The 16605-nt window shown below is 46.7% G+C and overlaps 4 protein-coding genes across 4 annotated transcripts; 2 read left to right on the top strand and 2 right to left on the bottom strand.

The window, feature by feature from the left end:
• Window positions 1-49: 49 nt before the first annotated feature.
• On the bottom strand, window positions 50-2281 carry gtf3ab (general transcription factor IIIA, b). Its single transcript, XM_076171322.1, has 9 exons — window positions 2168-2281; window positions 1907-2001; window positions 1737-1833; window positions 1546-1634; window positions 1397-1470; window positions 1199-1279; window positions 892-1124; window positions 751-804; window positions 50-274 (listed from the first exon to the last, which is right to left on the bottom strand). Exons 1-9 carry the CDS (start codon window positions 2279-2281, stop codon window positions 140-142), a joined length of 972 nt encoding a protein of 323 aa, XP_076027437.1. The 3' UTR covers window positions 50-139.
• Window positions 2282-6621: 4340 nt separating this feature from the next.
• Window positions 6622-8596, bottom strand: rpl21 (ribosomal protein L21). Its single transcript, XM_076171297.1, has 6 exons — window positions 8499-8596; window positions 7791-7869; window positions 7624-7685; window positions 7396-7508; window positions 6920-7070; window positions 6622-6747 (listed from the first exon to the last, which is right to left on the bottom strand). Exons 2-6 carry the CDS (start codon window positions 7855-7857, stop codon window positions 6658-6660), a joined length of 483 nt encoding a protein of 160 aa, XP_076027412.1. The 5' UTR covers window positions 7858-7869; window positions 8499-8596; the 3' UTR covers window positions 6622-6657.
• A 674-nt stretch (window positions 8597-9270) lies between these two features.
• On the top strand, window positions 9271-13397 carry usp12a (ubiquitin specific peptidase 12a). The gene is made up of 9 exons (XM_076171296.1): window positions 9271-9405; window positions 10375-10455; window positions 10538-10751; window positions 11183-11418; window positions 11515-11591; window positions 11721-11804; window positions 11906-12103; window positions 12269-12347; window positions 12450-13397. The coding sequence occupies exons 1-9, from the start codon at window positions 9358-9360 to the stop codon at window positions 12549-12551; spliced, it is 1119 nt and encodes a 372-aa protein (XP_076027411.1). The 5' UTR covers window positions 9271-9357; the 3' UTR covers window positions 12552-13397.
• A 1812-nt stretch (window positions 13398-15209) lies between these two features.
• Window positions 15210-16238, top strand: gpr12 (G protein-coupled receptor 12). The gene has a single exon (XM_076171323.1). It carries the CDS (start codon window positions 15210-15212, stop codon window positions 16236-16238), a length of 1029 nt encoding a protein of 342 aa, XP_076027438.1.
• Window positions 16239-16605: the final 367 nt, after the last annotated feature.

The following is a 16605-nucleotide window of genomic DNA, read 5'->3' as shown; positions in this document are numbered from 1 at the left end:
GCAATCAGGCGTCAGAATGCCAGTGAAGTGCTTTAGTAACGAGGCTTTATTCCCTCTTCATTAACATAAAGTCCATTTAAGAAACACAAATACTCTTTCCGCCGTTAATGAACACGCCCTGGAACTTTATACTGTAGCCTCATTTCTTGGTATTCTTCAAATGTGTATTGCGCAGCTTTGCAGCAAGCTGTTGGGTCTCCGCTTCCAGGGATGCAGCTGCCACTTTGGCCTGCTGTGCCTTATGCCAGGGCTGGTTCTTCTTGGGGCGAAGCTTCTGAGGAGAAAGACAAGTTCCATGTTTCCGTTTTTTCAAGTCAATAAACCCCCCCCCCCGCCCCCAATTCACAGCTGATACAAAACACCTGCTCTGACATCACTGACTGGGCGTGGCCACAAGTGCAACATGCTGTAAGGTTTCAACATATAGACAGTGTTGGAATTACAGGAAGCCACTTGTAATACAATACATTTCCACCAGTTGCTCATAGTTAATTTGAGTTTTGTGTTGCGCCAAGTTTTGATCATGCCATCTAGAAATTTCAACATATGTCCCGTTACTTTGGATGATCCACACGGCTGAGATCTTAAAGACCATATCATGGAAACTAAACATTCTAGAAAGTAAAGTACAGCAGGTTTTGATTTGGCAAAGTAACCAGGAAAGAGTTATGAGAGAATTACAATTTTCAAGTGTCATTTCCACTACTTTGAGCAACATCAGATTCCATAAAAGGAGACAAAGTACATTACCGTAATTTTTCTCTTTGCTGGATCGTGCACCACTGCATGTCGCCACAGACTTTCCTAAAGAGCGAGATCGGTTAGCTCCACCAAGTTCAGCCTGTTAATCACATTATAAGTGCTTGTGTTCGGACTTCTCAGGTGGTTTACCTTCATGGCAAAGCTCTTCCCACAGCCAGCAGAGATGCAGCTAAAGGGCTTCTTACCCTCGTGGTCTCCCAGTACGTGACTCTCTAGGTTGAAGTGTCGTGTAAACTTCTTGTCACATCCTTCTCTGGGGCACGGCAGCATCCTCCTCTCGCCAGAGTGGATCTGCAGTTCATGCCGGTGCAAGAACCACGAGTTGTTAAACAGCTTCTTGCACTGTCCGCACGGCAGCTTCACTAAGGACACACAACAGAGTCAGTGACATCATGAGCAGCAGCAGAGGCAACAGCACTAGACATTACATTCATACCTATATGTTCCTTTCTGTGCTTCTGATATTCTGTCCATGTTTTCCCGTGGAAGAGACAGCCGTCATCCTTGCACGGGTAACCTAAAGCAGACAGATTCAGTTTTACACACACACACACACACACACACACACACACACACACACACACACACACACACACACACGCGCACCATCAAGGCATTCTGATCAACAACTGACCTTCATGCACTTTCTCATGGTGCTTCAGTTTGCCACGACTGGGGAATTCTCTCGTGCAGCCATTGAAGGAACAGCTGGACATCCAAAGAAAAGTGCCAGGTTTTAGATGAGTCCAAAAGAGAGAGAGATTAAACTGAACAGTCACTTACTGGAATAGGAGGATCTGTGTGTGCTCACAGGTGTGGGCATTCAGTTGGTTCTTCTTGTTGAATCCCTTTCCACAGCCCTGATGGACACACTGAAACATAGCAGATAAACAACATGAGCAAGCCAGTGTTCCTTAATGAATCTAACCAACATTATCTAGAGATTACATAAAGACAAAAAGGGTTTCTGTTACTCGATATCTCTTCTCCTGGTGCTGGTGAATCCGGGCCATGTGGTTCTTCAAGCTGGCGTTGGTGATAAAGGCCTCAGAGCATCCTTCAGCCAGACACCTGGAGACCAAAGCACAGAGTGATCAAAGTACATTTTCAGTCAGCAGTCACAAACGGCATCACTGTGGCTTACTTGTGTGGCTTTTCCCCACTGTGGGTGAGCTCATGTCTGGTCAGTTGATAGCGGGTGCAGAAGCTCTTGTCGCAATTCTCGCAGGAGAAAGGTTTCTGAGGTTGAGAAACATTTTGACATATAACCCATGACAATCATAGTAAGCAACAGTAAGGAAAGCGTGACACCGGCCAGTTTAGACTTACACTTCACCTTTACTGTATCTAGAATTTGCATTTTAAACTTTAGATGTGTGGTGTTTGTTCCATCAGAGCCACTTACCAATCCTGTGTGTTTGCACAGATGAGCCTCTAGCTTCCATGACTTACTGAAGGACGCTTTGCAACCAAAAAACGAACAAATGTAGCTTTTTTTACTATGTAACCTTTCCCCCATCTTTAATAAGCAATGTCAGATGTGGTGTTTTGATTACAAACAATTCTGGTAAAGGGGCAGGACTTTAACTGACCTACAAGCAGCAGCACACCTGGGCATAATTTAACTGAGTGGAATGTACCACTTAAGGCAAGAGAGGGGTGCCCAGCCGTAAAAAACAACATTTGATAGATAAATATGGATTATGTGATGAATGAAAACAAGAGTTTATGATTCCTCATAAATATGCTGTCCTTTACACACTTTACACATAAAAGCTGCGACTGCTTTATGATGTATATTTAGGGGATGAGCAGTCAACACACCAGTGATGTCGTGCAGGTGATCAAACATGTATGATGCAAGAAAGGGATTAAGCTGAATACTGCTTGATATTATATTTATACTCTCCTCAGACAGTATGAAGGTCCACAACTCTTTCCAGAGCACTGATTGATATGGGCTTTAAAAATGTCACCTAGGCTCCTTGCAGTATGCCTCTCTATCTGCCGATCTACTGTGAGTGTGTGTGTGTGTGTGTGTGTGTGTGTGTGTGTGTGTGTGTGTGTGTGTGTGTGTGTGTGTGTGTGTGTGTGTGTGTTGCAAGCAAGACAGTGGCGACTGTCTGTCGCCGTTAATCACATACACACAGGGAATTTATGGCCCTAATCTTAATCTTATCAACTCACCAATATTGTATTCTGATAGGTGTGATTTATTGTGGTCAGAAATTGCACCTCAGGGAGATATTATGCTACTAACAAACCTTAAACTAAAGCAAAACGAGTCTTAGTTCAGCGCCAAACAGCTAAAGAATCTATATTAAAGCTATAAAAAGCAGAGGCCCCTTATTGGCACACAATACAACAACACTATCAGCCTGTCTAAACACAGAGATCACCCTGTGCACCCGCGCCATGCTCTCATAGGAAACCTTTGACTGACTTTAGTGAATAAGGCCTATTGAGAGACGTGTAGGGCGTTACCTCCCTGGCCTCCCAGGTTTCAGGTGAGCAGGTCTGGGTCAGTCGACACAGTTATCAGCCTCCTCCTCCTCCTCCTCCTCGCCCCATCCGGTGCCCTCCACCCCCCCTCCTCCTCGCTGTCAGGGACAGGATCAATACAGCTGGCCCAATATCTCCATATACGACCATGCCTCCTGATAACCACCAGGCAGCACACACACTCTATCGCCCACCTATCACCCACAGATACAACCCACACTCTGTTTGGCTTGGGATGGGATTTTCCTTGTGGCTTTTGTGAAATGTGTTGGGTCTGGCCCCAGCACACACAGAGCATGTGGACATACATTCACACCCACAGTCAAGAACACACTCACAAGTACCGACGCCTGTTAAAGGTGAAGGAGGGGTTTAAGAAAAGGAAACCCTGATTTCAGCAATTTCTGTGATTGATTGGACTGCATATCACCAAACACACCTCGCTTACCTTTAAATGAATGGCAAAAAGCATTGTGATCAAGTTATTTGCTGTATTTTGCCTTAAGTGGACAGAAGAGAGATGGGAAAATGGTACAGATCTACAATATAGGAAAGAGAAGTTGGAAAAATAGGAAAATTGTAAGTAGGAAAAAGGTTTGATATTTATGTAATTTCTCTGTCAGGCTATAAGCTAAATTCCACACACACCTCCTCTTGCATCAATGGTGCAAGCATGTCTGAGTCCATATGAAATGATCTGCTGTTTGTGTGTGTGTGTGTGTGTGTGTGTGTGCGTGTGGCCGTGTGTGTGTGTGTGTGTGGTTAATATGTTACACCCCAGGTCGATACAGCTGCTCTGAGCTGCAGGGCGAGCTGACAGACTCAATCTGTGTGTGTCAAACATGCGTGATTAAGGAGTTCATAGTGCTCCTCGGCTTTTATCCACCAGCCTCGTCTCCCCCCCTGTGCTCCCTTCCCCTCCCCTCTCCTGCTTGCTTTCTCTCCCTCTCTCTTTCTCTCCCTCTCTCTCTCTATCTCTCCCCCTCTGTTTACCTTTTGTTCCTTCAATCAGTAACTTCCATGACTCAGTGCCATGCATGCTGCTCTGGTCTGTCTGTGAGAACGCGCGCACACACACGCACACACACAAACACAAACACACACACACACACAAAGGGCCCACTGTACAGTAACTTACATTTACTCAAGTACAATTTGAATATGAGTACTTCCATTTTGGGGAAACACATTTGACATTTATCTTTGTCCTTTTTTTCTTCCATCCAAACTTTGACTCTCAAGTGATCTGAAAACACAAAAGCCTCAACAATTGTTTTCAAATCGTACGTTTTCACCCAACAGTGGACAGCACTACTCTTCATGATGAGCAATTTCACTTTGAATCCTACTAAAGCCCCTTTACTGTTACTGTTGTATACAAATTGGATTGCAGGAGGCATTCTTCCACTGCGGCTTTGCTACTTTCACCTGGATAAAGGTTCCATTATTTCTAACTTCATTGCTGCTGTAGATGTCTAGACAGGCTTAATCATATTTGTAGTACCTTCCAGCAGCATAGGTCAGATATAATGGATTGTGGGTGTCATGTAACTTTCATTCCACTCTGATCGGCTATATTTAACTTTAAACTGGTGCAAAACGCCGTGACAATATCCAAACCCTACAGGCACCATAGGTCTTATCTCCATGAAGGAAAATCTAGACCTTGCAGATCAATACCGAGGGATTTTGGTGTCAAACTGCTCATTGATTGATTGCATTTTATTTCACACACCGTTTCCTGCGTTTATCTATTCAGGTTGTTGGATACTTATTACTCTGCTCTGATAAGGCCTGTATCTGGATCCCCTGACCTCAGGCCTGTAGGGTTATAACCTCTGCATGTTTGACCGCAGTCATTCCGCTCCTCGCTCCCTCTTTCAATAGACTTCATTCCCTCTAGAAAATCTGGGTCGTTACTTCATAAAGAAATTCAACTCTCGCACCAGCAGAAACGTCTCGCTCTGATTTGCAGTTGGCCTCCTCACACTCCGTCTCTTTCTCACAAACACACACACACTCATACACCCATTCTGTCAGCTGCTGGCTCTATCTATGTAAACTGGTCCTAATTCGTGTAAATATTGGGTAAAGTACTGAGGTGCGATGAGATAACCCATTTGTCACATAACCAGCCAGCCATTCAGCCTCCACTGATTAAATAGCCCACATGAAGTGGTCCGTACACACACTGCTGCAACATCACAAACACACACAACTCAAACATAGGCTGACTGACATATATATTTTTAATCTAGGAGTAAATAGGAATGTTTTCTGTAGAACGTGTTTTCTTTTTTTTGCATCTTTCAAGGTCCAGAGAAGACGATTAAGTTTGTACTGTATTCATGTAGACAAATTTATAATATTTTTGACTTGTGGTAACTAGTTTGACATAGATTCAAGGCAAATATTTGAGTTGTAGAAATGGTCAGTGTACATCTGTAGTGTTGAGAATTACACAGATAGGACAACAATTCAGTATCTATTCAAACTGAGTATGCTGGACTTTCTCTCTTTTGCGAGGAGCAATGGTGCCGACTACAGATAGACATGAAGAATGCACTGGTGAAACTTTTCGTACATTTTTAATTTTTATTGTGAGGAAGTTGGCAGGAATCAAGAAAAGTGCAAAAACTCTTGATTAAGGTCGAAACATTACTTTTGATAAAAGCTACATCTTCACTTCCAGGGTGTTTGTATATCGTTTGGCACAATAATGCCCAAACTACATAAGATCTGTAAGAATATAAAAAGTTCATTTCTCTTAACTGTGTAACCCAGGACAGTTAACCATCTTGCCTTACTGCATATTTACCCTGAAAGAGTCAGGCTCACTTAGAGGCTGTCCTGGTACATACTGCCACCTACTGGCTTAAAGGTAACAAAGCAGGACTAAAATTACCATGCAGTATTTATCTGGTTTCAGCATCAAATTTCACTTTTTACTAAAGCCATTGATGTTTAAAGGTCTGGAAATTTGAGTCAAATTGATGCCGTGGAATTTATCACAGAGCAGCAAAAAAAATAAAATAAATATAATACAATAAAATAAAAATAAATGGCATTCGTGGATTAAAGCCAAACATCTTATCTACCATATTATCTAGCACACCTCTACAGTAGTATGTTCTGTTGTTACCTGAATGGAGCCTAGGCTCGTAGCTGGCTGTGCATCTGTAAGATCTGGAGGCGATTTCATTTCAAGTAGACAAACTGACTGTATACTCAAGAATCCAAACAATGAAAAGTGCATTTGATTTCACGTTGAATCAAAGGAGGAGAATCATCACTGAGCGACAGCAGTCCAAGTCAATACTGAGTCAGATGTGTAAACAAACTACACGGGACAAGCTGTGTGTGTACAAACATTTTTTTATTTCGTAGAGCAGTTTATGCCATGAACTCATAGGGGATGGGCTCCAGCAGCTGGGGCTCGTTCTTCTTGGTGCTGACAAAGTGAGCCTCACGTGGAGACTCAGGCTGAGGAGACACAGGAGAAGGATTCATTAACAAGGTGAGCCGAGTAGTGACATTACAGAGGAACTTCAATGACTGAGCAGCATTTCCACTGGCTGCTGGTCTACAACTGGATGAGGATGATGATCTTTCAAATAAAGTCACCAACAGAATGGGAAGAAGTCATTTGTCATACCTGGCGCTTCAGTTCCACCCAGGTGCCTTTCTGCTTGGCCTCCTGCTTCAGCCTCTCGTTCTCCTTGACGCGCTGCAGGAAGCTGTCCCTGCTCTTTGAGTGTTTCACATGCTCAATACGCACATTAATCCTCTTGGCCAGGATCTTGCCCCTGGAAAGGCAAAGAGCACAAACGAGTTCACACCCCGTAAACAAATGGCAACTTTAAAAGGGATGAACTGTGCAGCTTGAAACAGAATAACCACATTGCAATTCGCTGCTGTCACCTCAACACAACCACAGGTCAAACAGAAGTTTGGCTGGGTTGTTTAAGGATTAAATACTTTCCCCCACAAGAATGACCACTAAGGACATGTAACAAATCCTGGTGGCAAAGTGAAGATGGGGTTACTTCCTCTATCCCAGAGCAAATGGATGGATAAGCAGACTTCACATAGGTGTACACATTCATCACAAAACCAATGACAGTCACTTACTTGACCTGCTTGTTGACAATGATGCCCACAGCATGTTGGGTAACGTTGTAAACGCGGCCTGTCTTGCCATGGTAGCACTTATGAGGCATTCCCTTCTGAATGGTGCCTGTGCCCTGGAATCAATCATACACAGAGACACATCAATACACAATCCGTCTCATTCCAAATCAAGGGCTTCAATTTAATGAAACAATCCCTCAAGCCTGTCTGCCCCTTATCATGTCTTACCTTGATGTCTACGATATCGCCCTTCTTGTAGATGCGCATGTATGTGGACAGAGGTACTGGGCCTGAAAACAGATGCAGCCAAGTTATAGTTTAGTTCGTGCCTGTATGCAAAACAATCAACATACTTCTAAAATTGCATCCGATTCACATCCGAAACCTGTACTCACCATGTTTGCGGAATTTCCTGCTGAACATGTACCTCGTACCCCTCCTCTTGCCTCTGGTGTTCGTCATGATGCCTGATTACTGTGGAGAAACACGTATCAGTTAGGATCAAGCTCTTTAACACGCGTTAGATAATCGTACACCAACAGAAGAGACATGATATGCAACTTGGACTGGGCAGAATAAGCTATATAGACCAATTTCACACTCAAATATAAAGGGCAGTTGATTCATATTTCAAAACAGACGAAATTGTTAAATGCAAATTGTTATTATTTAACAACTTTGGTAACCGGCCAACTACACGGGTTGTTTATAGGAGCAACGTTAGCATGTAGCGACATCAACGCCGGTGCTTCAACGGTTCTGAATGTGCCTGTAGATTAACAGAATTGTCAAGAAACCGAACGAATAACCGGAATGTTGAGACGGCGAGGAGTATAACAGTGAGATTAAGAGACTGTCAGAGGAACATTCGGCGTCTACGCGGCGATAGCGTCCGTGTAAAGAGGTGCTAGGCCCACATGGAGAGCCACGCGCTGCTCCTGCTAACATTTAACGACAATTATCGCTCTTTAAAATAGGCCTGGGTGTTCAAATTAGCATTTGGTGATGTAAAGCGGGAATTCGAATGCGTCCAGGGATCTAATTTAGTCCGAAAACTGCGACAATTAAGCAGGATTTGTATTTTAAAAGAGAGCACATCTTACCCCCGGACTCTACAAGATGGCGGGTACGGCGGAAAGAGAGAGTTGAGGCCCCGAAACTCCGCCTTGACTATTGCATTATAGGCAGGCCGTGATATTGCCTGAACAAAATGACAGTGCGCCACAGGAAATTCAACAGCTTGTTAGACAGAGAGCCTTTGTGACTAACAATACAAAAACAAAAACCTAATTCTGTGTTATAGCTGGTCGTTCGTCAAATGCGTATTTCTGTGTTGCCTTCAGCAGAATTTCTAAGATGTTTTCTATTATGTGATGTGCGATTTTAAAATGTTTGTGGTATATACATACTGCATTAGTAATAAAGTCAGATAAGTATTTCCCAGCATTTAACAGTCAATTGAACCTGTAGATGATGTTTTGAGTTGGATGTGTGGTATATGATTGTATATTTGTGGGTTGATTTGTAAAGAATGCAGTAGTATCTCTAAGTTTATTGACATAACATTTTATTTTGCTGTTTATATATGCTAATTCCACAAAGGAAACTCTAAATACATACAGCTGGAAATTATTCATAGTTCCTGACGCCACAGCGAGTATAAATGAAGGGATGTCAAAGAAAACAGAGAAAGTACTTTGAAAACAGACACTGAAGTTAGTTCTGAACACGTAAAGAAGATGTAGTTTTAACCACGGGTGGAAAAACGAATTCCAATTATTTGTTCCCGATGCATCATCTTGGGAACTGACCTTTACTGACCGCAGCTAAACGAATGCGGAAGCACGCCGCAGCTGAAATCTTGTTTTCTCGGACACAAGAACCTTCCGCCGCGAGCGCAACCGCCCGTCTGCCCATCAGCCTGCGCGCGGTGCTGTGGTGGTGGAAGATGGCGCTAGCCGAATGGAAATCCTAATGACAGTCTCCAAATTTGCCTCTTTTTGTACCATGGTGAGTATACGGCACTCGCGGAACGGCATTTGCCAAGTTATGGTGCGATACAGAAACCGTGGCTGTACTGCTATCTGCACTACAAATCGTGAAATTTGTTGAAGAAGCGCTGCACTCTGGTACGTGTGCTAGCCAAGCAATTTTCCGACTACAGCAAAGCGAGCAGCCACCCTCCGCCTTCTCCGATGCTAACGTGTCAGATGTTCACTCGGCTGATTTGTTTCTATTTCAACAATCGCAATCCCATTATTTCTGTCCGATTATTATGTCTCGCTGCCTTTTGAGCACAGTGACAGTGCACCTGCTGCAGCCGAGGTTCGCAGGCAGGCAGCTAACTTGCTAACGTCAACCCCCAAACCAGCGTCGCAACCTAGCCAGCAACCGGAGGAGCCCACAGCTGGATAATGAACGACTTTAGATAAGCAGAGTGTTTAACTGTAGTTTGTGTTTGTAAGAGAAACGTTTGATTTAAGCTGAATTGACGCGTTGGCCTACCTAGCCGCCCTAATTAACCGCACTGAATGACGACACGCAGTAGTTTAAGATTAGCTGCGCAGTTTTGGACTCTATCCAGCTCCGCTCAGCACAGTTTACATTCAGTCCGTTATGTTAGAAACACAAACACGAAGGCTGTACCACCGATCATTGGGTTAAAACCGGCAAAACCTCCTGAAAAGACACATATTTTCAATTTATTTCTGTATTTTAAAGCCTCTTTTGGAAGATGTGAGCTCTAACTAGTGGCAGCACAGTTTAAGTACAAATCTGATGCACAGATTTAGCGTTTATGACATCAATTGGGTGAACAGAAATGCTCATTCATGGAGTTTTAAAGAGCTCAAAGCATGACCTTGACAATGTGAAGCTACTGCCATCCAATTTAAGGTTTACATGATGATTCTGGTGGAGTGTTGGTGTGTTTTTCTCTCCCTTAATACCAAACAGTTTTGATTCTTTTGCGTTTTACAGGGCGCCAATGCCTCTGCTCTGGAGAAAGAGATTGGATCTGAGCAGTTTCCGGTCAATGAGCACTACTTTGGCCTGGTCAATGTAAGTGAATACCAATGTTCCTGCTTTGTGACAGTCAGTATTTTAATGTATATTTATTTACCGATGTCCTGCTCCTTTTCAGTTTGGGAACACCTGCTACTGCAACTCGGTGTTGCAGGCGCTGTACTTCTGCCGGCCGTTCCGAGAGAAGATTTTGGCGTACCGCAGTCAGCCACGGAGGAAGGAGAACCTGCTCACCTGCCTGGCCGATCTGTTCCACAGTATTGCCAACCAGAAGAGGAAGGTGGGAGTCATACCGCCCAAGAAGTTCATCACGCGGCTACGCAAGGAGAATGGTGAGATGAGAGGAGTTTGATGTTCTCTGCTTAGTGAATTAGAGGAAAGAAGAGCAGAAGTTAAGCATAAATGGACCTTCAAAATAGATGGGCTCTTGTCTTTTACAACCTTAATTAATCTATCATAGTTAAATATTGCATTCTACTTTATTAGAAGCAAAATCTAATAAGTGCAGGGTTTAAAACAAACATTATTATTGTGCCCAAACGGATGATCTTGTCAGAGAAGTGTTGAAATCTCTCCCAGGGTGTTGGACTGCATTGAGGGGGAGGGAAGCTTGAGCAACCACAATGGTTGTCTTTTATCTTCTGCTTTCGATTCGTTCTTAGTTCTTGTTTGTTGCTGACCTCTTACAGTCACATGCCCAGAAGAACATAATGGCTCCATTGACACTGAAAAGCCTCCCCTTCTTTCTCTTCTTAATTCTCAGAGCTCTTCGACAACTACATGCAGCAGGATGCTCACGAGTTCCTCAACTACTTGCTGAACACCATCGCAGACCTGCTGCAGGAGGAGAGGAAGCAGGACAAGACCAACGGCCGCCTGCCCAACGGCACGCTGGACTCCCAGAACAACAACAGCAACGCCACCCCTGCTCCCACCTGGGTCCACGAGATCTTCCAAGGCACTCTGACCAATGAGACGCGCTGCCTCACCTGTGAAACGGTACAAACACACACTGAGCACTGAGCACATGTGCACCAGCCTTAATCATGTGACAACAATGATGATGTATTGGGGATTGGCTTGTGTTTTCTGCAGATAAGCAGCAAAGATGAGGACTTTCTGGACCTGTCAGTGGATGTAGAGCAGAATACCTCCATCACACACTGCCTCAGGTAGAGCTACAAGAGTCAATATAGAGTTCTGTTCAATATAAAAGGCATTGCTCTGATATGAAACCGTTGATTTGCAGATGTTAATCCCACAGTGTGTTGACTAATCCCTCTCTTTGTGGCTCTTATCAGAGGTTTCAGCAACACAGAGACTCTGTGCAGCGAGTACAAATACTACTGTGAAGAATGTAGAAGCAAGCAGGAGGCTCACAAAAGGCGAGTGGACGGGTTCCTTTGATTTATTGTGTAATGAGGGCGTGTTGTTGAGTTTGTGCGGCGTCTAGCTCCGGTGTTGACGGCGTCCTTCTGTGCCTCAGGATGCGTGTGAAGAAGCTGCCAATGATCCTGGCCCTGCACCTGAAGCGCTTTAAGTACATGGAGCAGCTGCAGCGCTACACCAAGCTGTCCTACCGCGTCGTCTTCCCCCTGGAGCTCCGTCTCTTCAACACCTCTGGAGACGCCACCAATCCGGAGAGGCTGTACGACCTGGTTGCCGTGGTGGTGCATTGTGGGAGGTGCGTAGGAACACAAAGCCGATTAGAAAAGAACATGCTGAAACAGGCTCACAGGCACACTTCCTGCTGGGACAGAGTTTAGACAGCCATGGTCCCAGATAGAAGTAAGAATACTGGAATACTTCAACCGTTACTCTATTAATACTATTGATCATGTGTCTGCAGCGGTCCAAACAGGGGTCACTACATCGCAATTGTGAAAAGTCATGACTTCTGGTTGCTGTTTGACGACGACATTGTGGAGGTGAGTCCAAGCATTTAAGAGTCTTTCAAAGTATCTACAGCATAATTGCACGTCCATTTTTCCAACCCTTGTACTTTATGTGTCATCTTCCTCTTTTTTCAGAAAATCGATGCCCAGGCTATAGAGGAATTCTACGGCCTCACTTCTGAAATCTCCAAGAACTCTGAGTCAGGCTACATCCTCTTTTACCAATCCAGAGACTGAGCGGGGAGCCTGGCGTCTCCACAGAGCGAGCGGGAGAAGCCCTCCGTTCCCTCTCTCCGCGGGGTCGGGGGGCCACGGGCCATAAATGCGCCGCCGCAGCAGCAGCAGCCCGCATGGTGTCGTCGTACCCGCCTGCACGGCTGTGATTCATACTCGTGCTTTTACACGCTCAGTGCTGCAGATCAGCTGTGGAAGCCCCCCCCCTCCCCTGTGACCCCCCCACCCCTAAATACCAGCGATCCCTCCTGGCTGTGTCCTTCCCCGCCTCCTCTCCCTCTTCCTCTTCTCTCTGATTGGACGCTGCTGCGGGGACAATGAGACAATAATGAATGAAAACTGTGTCAAGATTGTTTAAAAGGAAAAAAAAACAAAAAAACCAAGCCGTTGAATGAGGGTTGTATAGATGTGGGGTGGTTGTATGAGTGGCGTTCTAGTTTTTTGCCTTGGGTGTGGGGTGAATGGGTATTTAATAATTCATATGATGTAATATTGGCCCCGTGTCTTCACCCCCCACTCTGTAATTCTGCACTGAGATTTACTTGGAGAGGAGCTTTTGCGTCACGGATGTGGAGCCTGATTGGCCGGGGATGGGGCGGGCGGGGGGGGTGAAGTGGTGGGGTTGTGTATTTCTACCGTGTACAGAATGGTATTTGTATAAATATTACAAGAAGATAATATTATCATTGGAAATGTTAAACCTTGAGCAGATGTATTGACACTATGGTGCACTTTTGATACCGTTTTGTAGGTGTTGGCAGGTTTAATGTGAGGGTTTGCTTGATAAGGACTGTTGTGAAGCGATCATTTTCTGTTTTAAAGAAAAAGAAATAAAGACCGTAAGATTGAGGCGCTGTGTGTGTGTGTGTGTTCATTGTGTCCCCACAGGTGCGCACTGATGACTCATAGGAGCTCGACACTGCCCCGCGGCGGTGCTACCCGGTACTGCCCTTTCTCCCACTGCAACAGGGGCTATTTTTAAATCCATTCAGACTAGAAGGCATCAGGTGCTTTGGAAAACAGCCCACGCACCGTCGACTTAATGCTTGGTCAGCTAAGTGTGGGCAGAAATATGCATGACTACTACTTAGCCGCAAATCCCTCACAAATCTGCCTTTTTTTCAGACGCGCTGGAGGAAGTGATGCACGGAGGGAGCCTGTGAGGAGGAGGAGAAGGTGGAAGACAGGAGAGTGAGAGAGAAGGAGAGATGGAGGGAGGTGAATAGGAGGTTGGTGACACAGATCGGGGTTGCTGTTAATAGCACAGACGGGACCAGAATAGCGAGGCGTCGGAGGAAAGTGAGTCTCTGCATCCAGCATCTTCTGGGCATCTGAAACTCGAGTCCACAAACACAAACAGCACCCAAACTGAACAACAACATGAAGTGGACTCAATCTGCGCCACAAATGACACAAAAACACGCCCGGAAAGTGTTATGACCACTGAGATGTAAATGTTTCATGCATGTAAAATTTGCAGACAGCTGTTACACACACACACACACACACACACACACTTGCATCTCCCTGTCCTTGAGCTGGGCTCGAATCAGACCTTCACTGTTTCATTTTATTGGACTTTCCGCGTGTGGCCAGTGTGGGACCCTTCATCATTATCACTCCCCTCCCCCCTACACACTCACACTCACTCACACACACACACACACACACACAGACGCGCGCACTAGCCCCCCCACCCCCCTTCTCCTCCTCCTCCTCCTCTTCCTCTCTTCCGCCGCTGCTCCTCGCACAGCCGCAGTCCACAGCGATGCGCCGTTGACGGGGAGAGCCGCTCTTTACCGCGCTCTTTTCTTCCTCCATCAACCCCCCCACCCCCACCCCCCCGGCTTTTGGAGGCACAGAGGCTCAGCATCCCTTCCCCCGGGCTGCATCTCTGTCCTCCGGCGCTGCAACCATCGGTATCCCTGACATGGAAATACGAGGATTCTCCATCTAGACAGGGGAAGTCTCAGCTCAGAGAGTCAAGGTAAGGCGGCTTTGATGAGCATCCACGGACACGCATGAGGGAGAGAGAAATGCAGCTTTGCCTCCTCTCGCATCCTTTTGCTGACGTGGAGCAGCTGTTGTGTTTCTCTTGATGCAAGGTGCAGCGCCTATAGCGGCTCCATATGCTTCCCTCACAGCTGGATGTGTGGCGTTTGAGGCGCTTTAGGACAGAACGGGTGCGGTGTTTGCTGCTTTGATCTCGGGCAGCAGCACTGTGCGCGATTGCCGGCAGGGTGGAAGGTTATGATGCTGTCCCGTTAGTGAAGTGGCCTGAGAGACAAAGCCTTTCTTTCATTGCTCACTGTTTCGTATAGAATGCTTACATGTTGTGTGTGTGTTCTTTGTCCCCTGGCCCACACGCAGGCCTCTGTCATCATCAACCAGCAATGCAATTATTCATAATGTTCAAAGACGGGACGGAAAATGTTTAATTACCATAATTCGTAAAAGGTTAAAATCTGAAAGAGTGAACAAGATATTTTTTCTTATTTTTTATAGTTGAATGGTGAAATTCCAGATGTGCTTTCATTTGACTGAGGCTGTGTTTCAGATTAGAGAGTTGTGTAACACAGGTGTCTTCCAATTTGACCTCTTTGCTCCAGTTACTTGTCGTTAGTCAGCCTGTGTGTGTTTCTCTTTCAGACGGGGGGCACAATGAGTGAGGAGCTGCCTGCCACCCCCGGCTGGCTGACCCCTGACCCCACAGCATGGGCCAGCGGAGGCGGTGGGCCAATGGACAACAGCACCGGTCTGGGGACGTTTCCTCCAGAGGACACACTGCCGCCGAGCCAGCTGCCCCTGCTGGTAAACCCCTGGGACATCGTGCTGTGCTCCTCTGGGACGCTGATCGCCTGTGAGAACGCCCTGGTGGTGCTGGTGATCTGGCAGAACCCGGCCCTGAGAGCTCCCATGTTCCTGCTGATCGGCAGCTTGGCACTGGCCGACCTGCTGGCCGGTCTGGGCCTGGTGCTTCACTTCACCTGTGCCTACCTGCTTCACTCTGACGCCGCCCAGTTGCTCACCGTGGGTCTGGTGGTGGCCTCCTTCTCTGCCTCCGTCTTCAGCTTGCTGGCCATCACCATCGACCGCTACCTGTCTCTCTACTACGCCCTCACGTACAACTCTGAGCGGACAGCGGCGTTCACTTACACCATGCTGGTGCTCCTGTGGGGCCTCTCTCTGTGTCTGGGCCTGCTGCCTGTGACCGGGGTCAACTGCCTGGAGGAGGAGGCTACGTGCAGCGTGGTGCGGCCGTTGACCAAGAACAACATCGCCGTCTTGTCCGTCTCCTTCCTGCTGCTCTTCGGCCTCATGCTGCAACTCTACGTTCAGATTTGTAAGATCGTGATGCGCCACGCTCACCAAATTGCCCTTCAGCACCACTTCCTGGCCGCCACGCCTCACTACGTCACCACGAGGAAGGGCGTGTCGACCCTGGCCATCATCCTGGGTACCTTCGCCGCCTGCTGGATGCCCTTCACCGTCTACTCCCTCATCGCCGACTACACCTACCCTCCGCTCTACACGTACGCCACACTGGTGCCTGCCACTTACAACTCCGTCATCAACCCGGTCATCTACGCGTTCAGGAACCAGGAGATCCAGAAGGCGCTGTGGCTGGTGTGCTGCGGTTGCGTGCCTGCCAGCGTGGCACATCGGGCTCGGACCCCCAGCGACGTCTGACCTAGCAGACCCCGGTGGGGAAGAGAGAGGCGCCTTGGGCGAGCTCTGCTACTCTGCTCCTGCCTGGAATCTAGAGAGAGCAGGAGCAGGGGAAACAGGCAGAGGGACTGTGGATTCAGTCCCGTCTGAAGGTGGATCGTCATCCATAGCCCACCTGGATGGATGGAAGGAAGGATGGATGGATGGTGGTCTGTTTTTTCCTTTAAAGCTCACCGTAGGGCGTAAGGTATCTCACTGTCTTCCCCGGTAACGGCTGCCATCACCGGGCTCCATCCCGCCCCCCCACCCCACCCTCACCGCTCAACCCGTGCCACGCCCTTCTTCTGTTCTGCGGAGAGGCCCTGAATGCATCACACGTACCAGGCAG

The sequence above is a fragment of the Genypterus blacodes genome, unplaced genomic scaffold (genome assembly GCF_046128005.1).
Source record: "Genypterus blacodes isolate CSIRO-AG114 ecotype Tasmania unplaced genomic scaffold, CSIRO-AGI_Gbla_v1 ptg000245l_1, whole genome shotgun sequence".
NCBI lineage: Eukaryota > Metazoa > Chordata > Actinopteri > Ophidiiformes > Ophidiidae > Genypterus > Genypterus blacodes.
The sequence above is the reverse complement of the archived record's forward strand: the minus strand, read 5'-3'. Positions and strand labels throughout refer to the sequence as shown.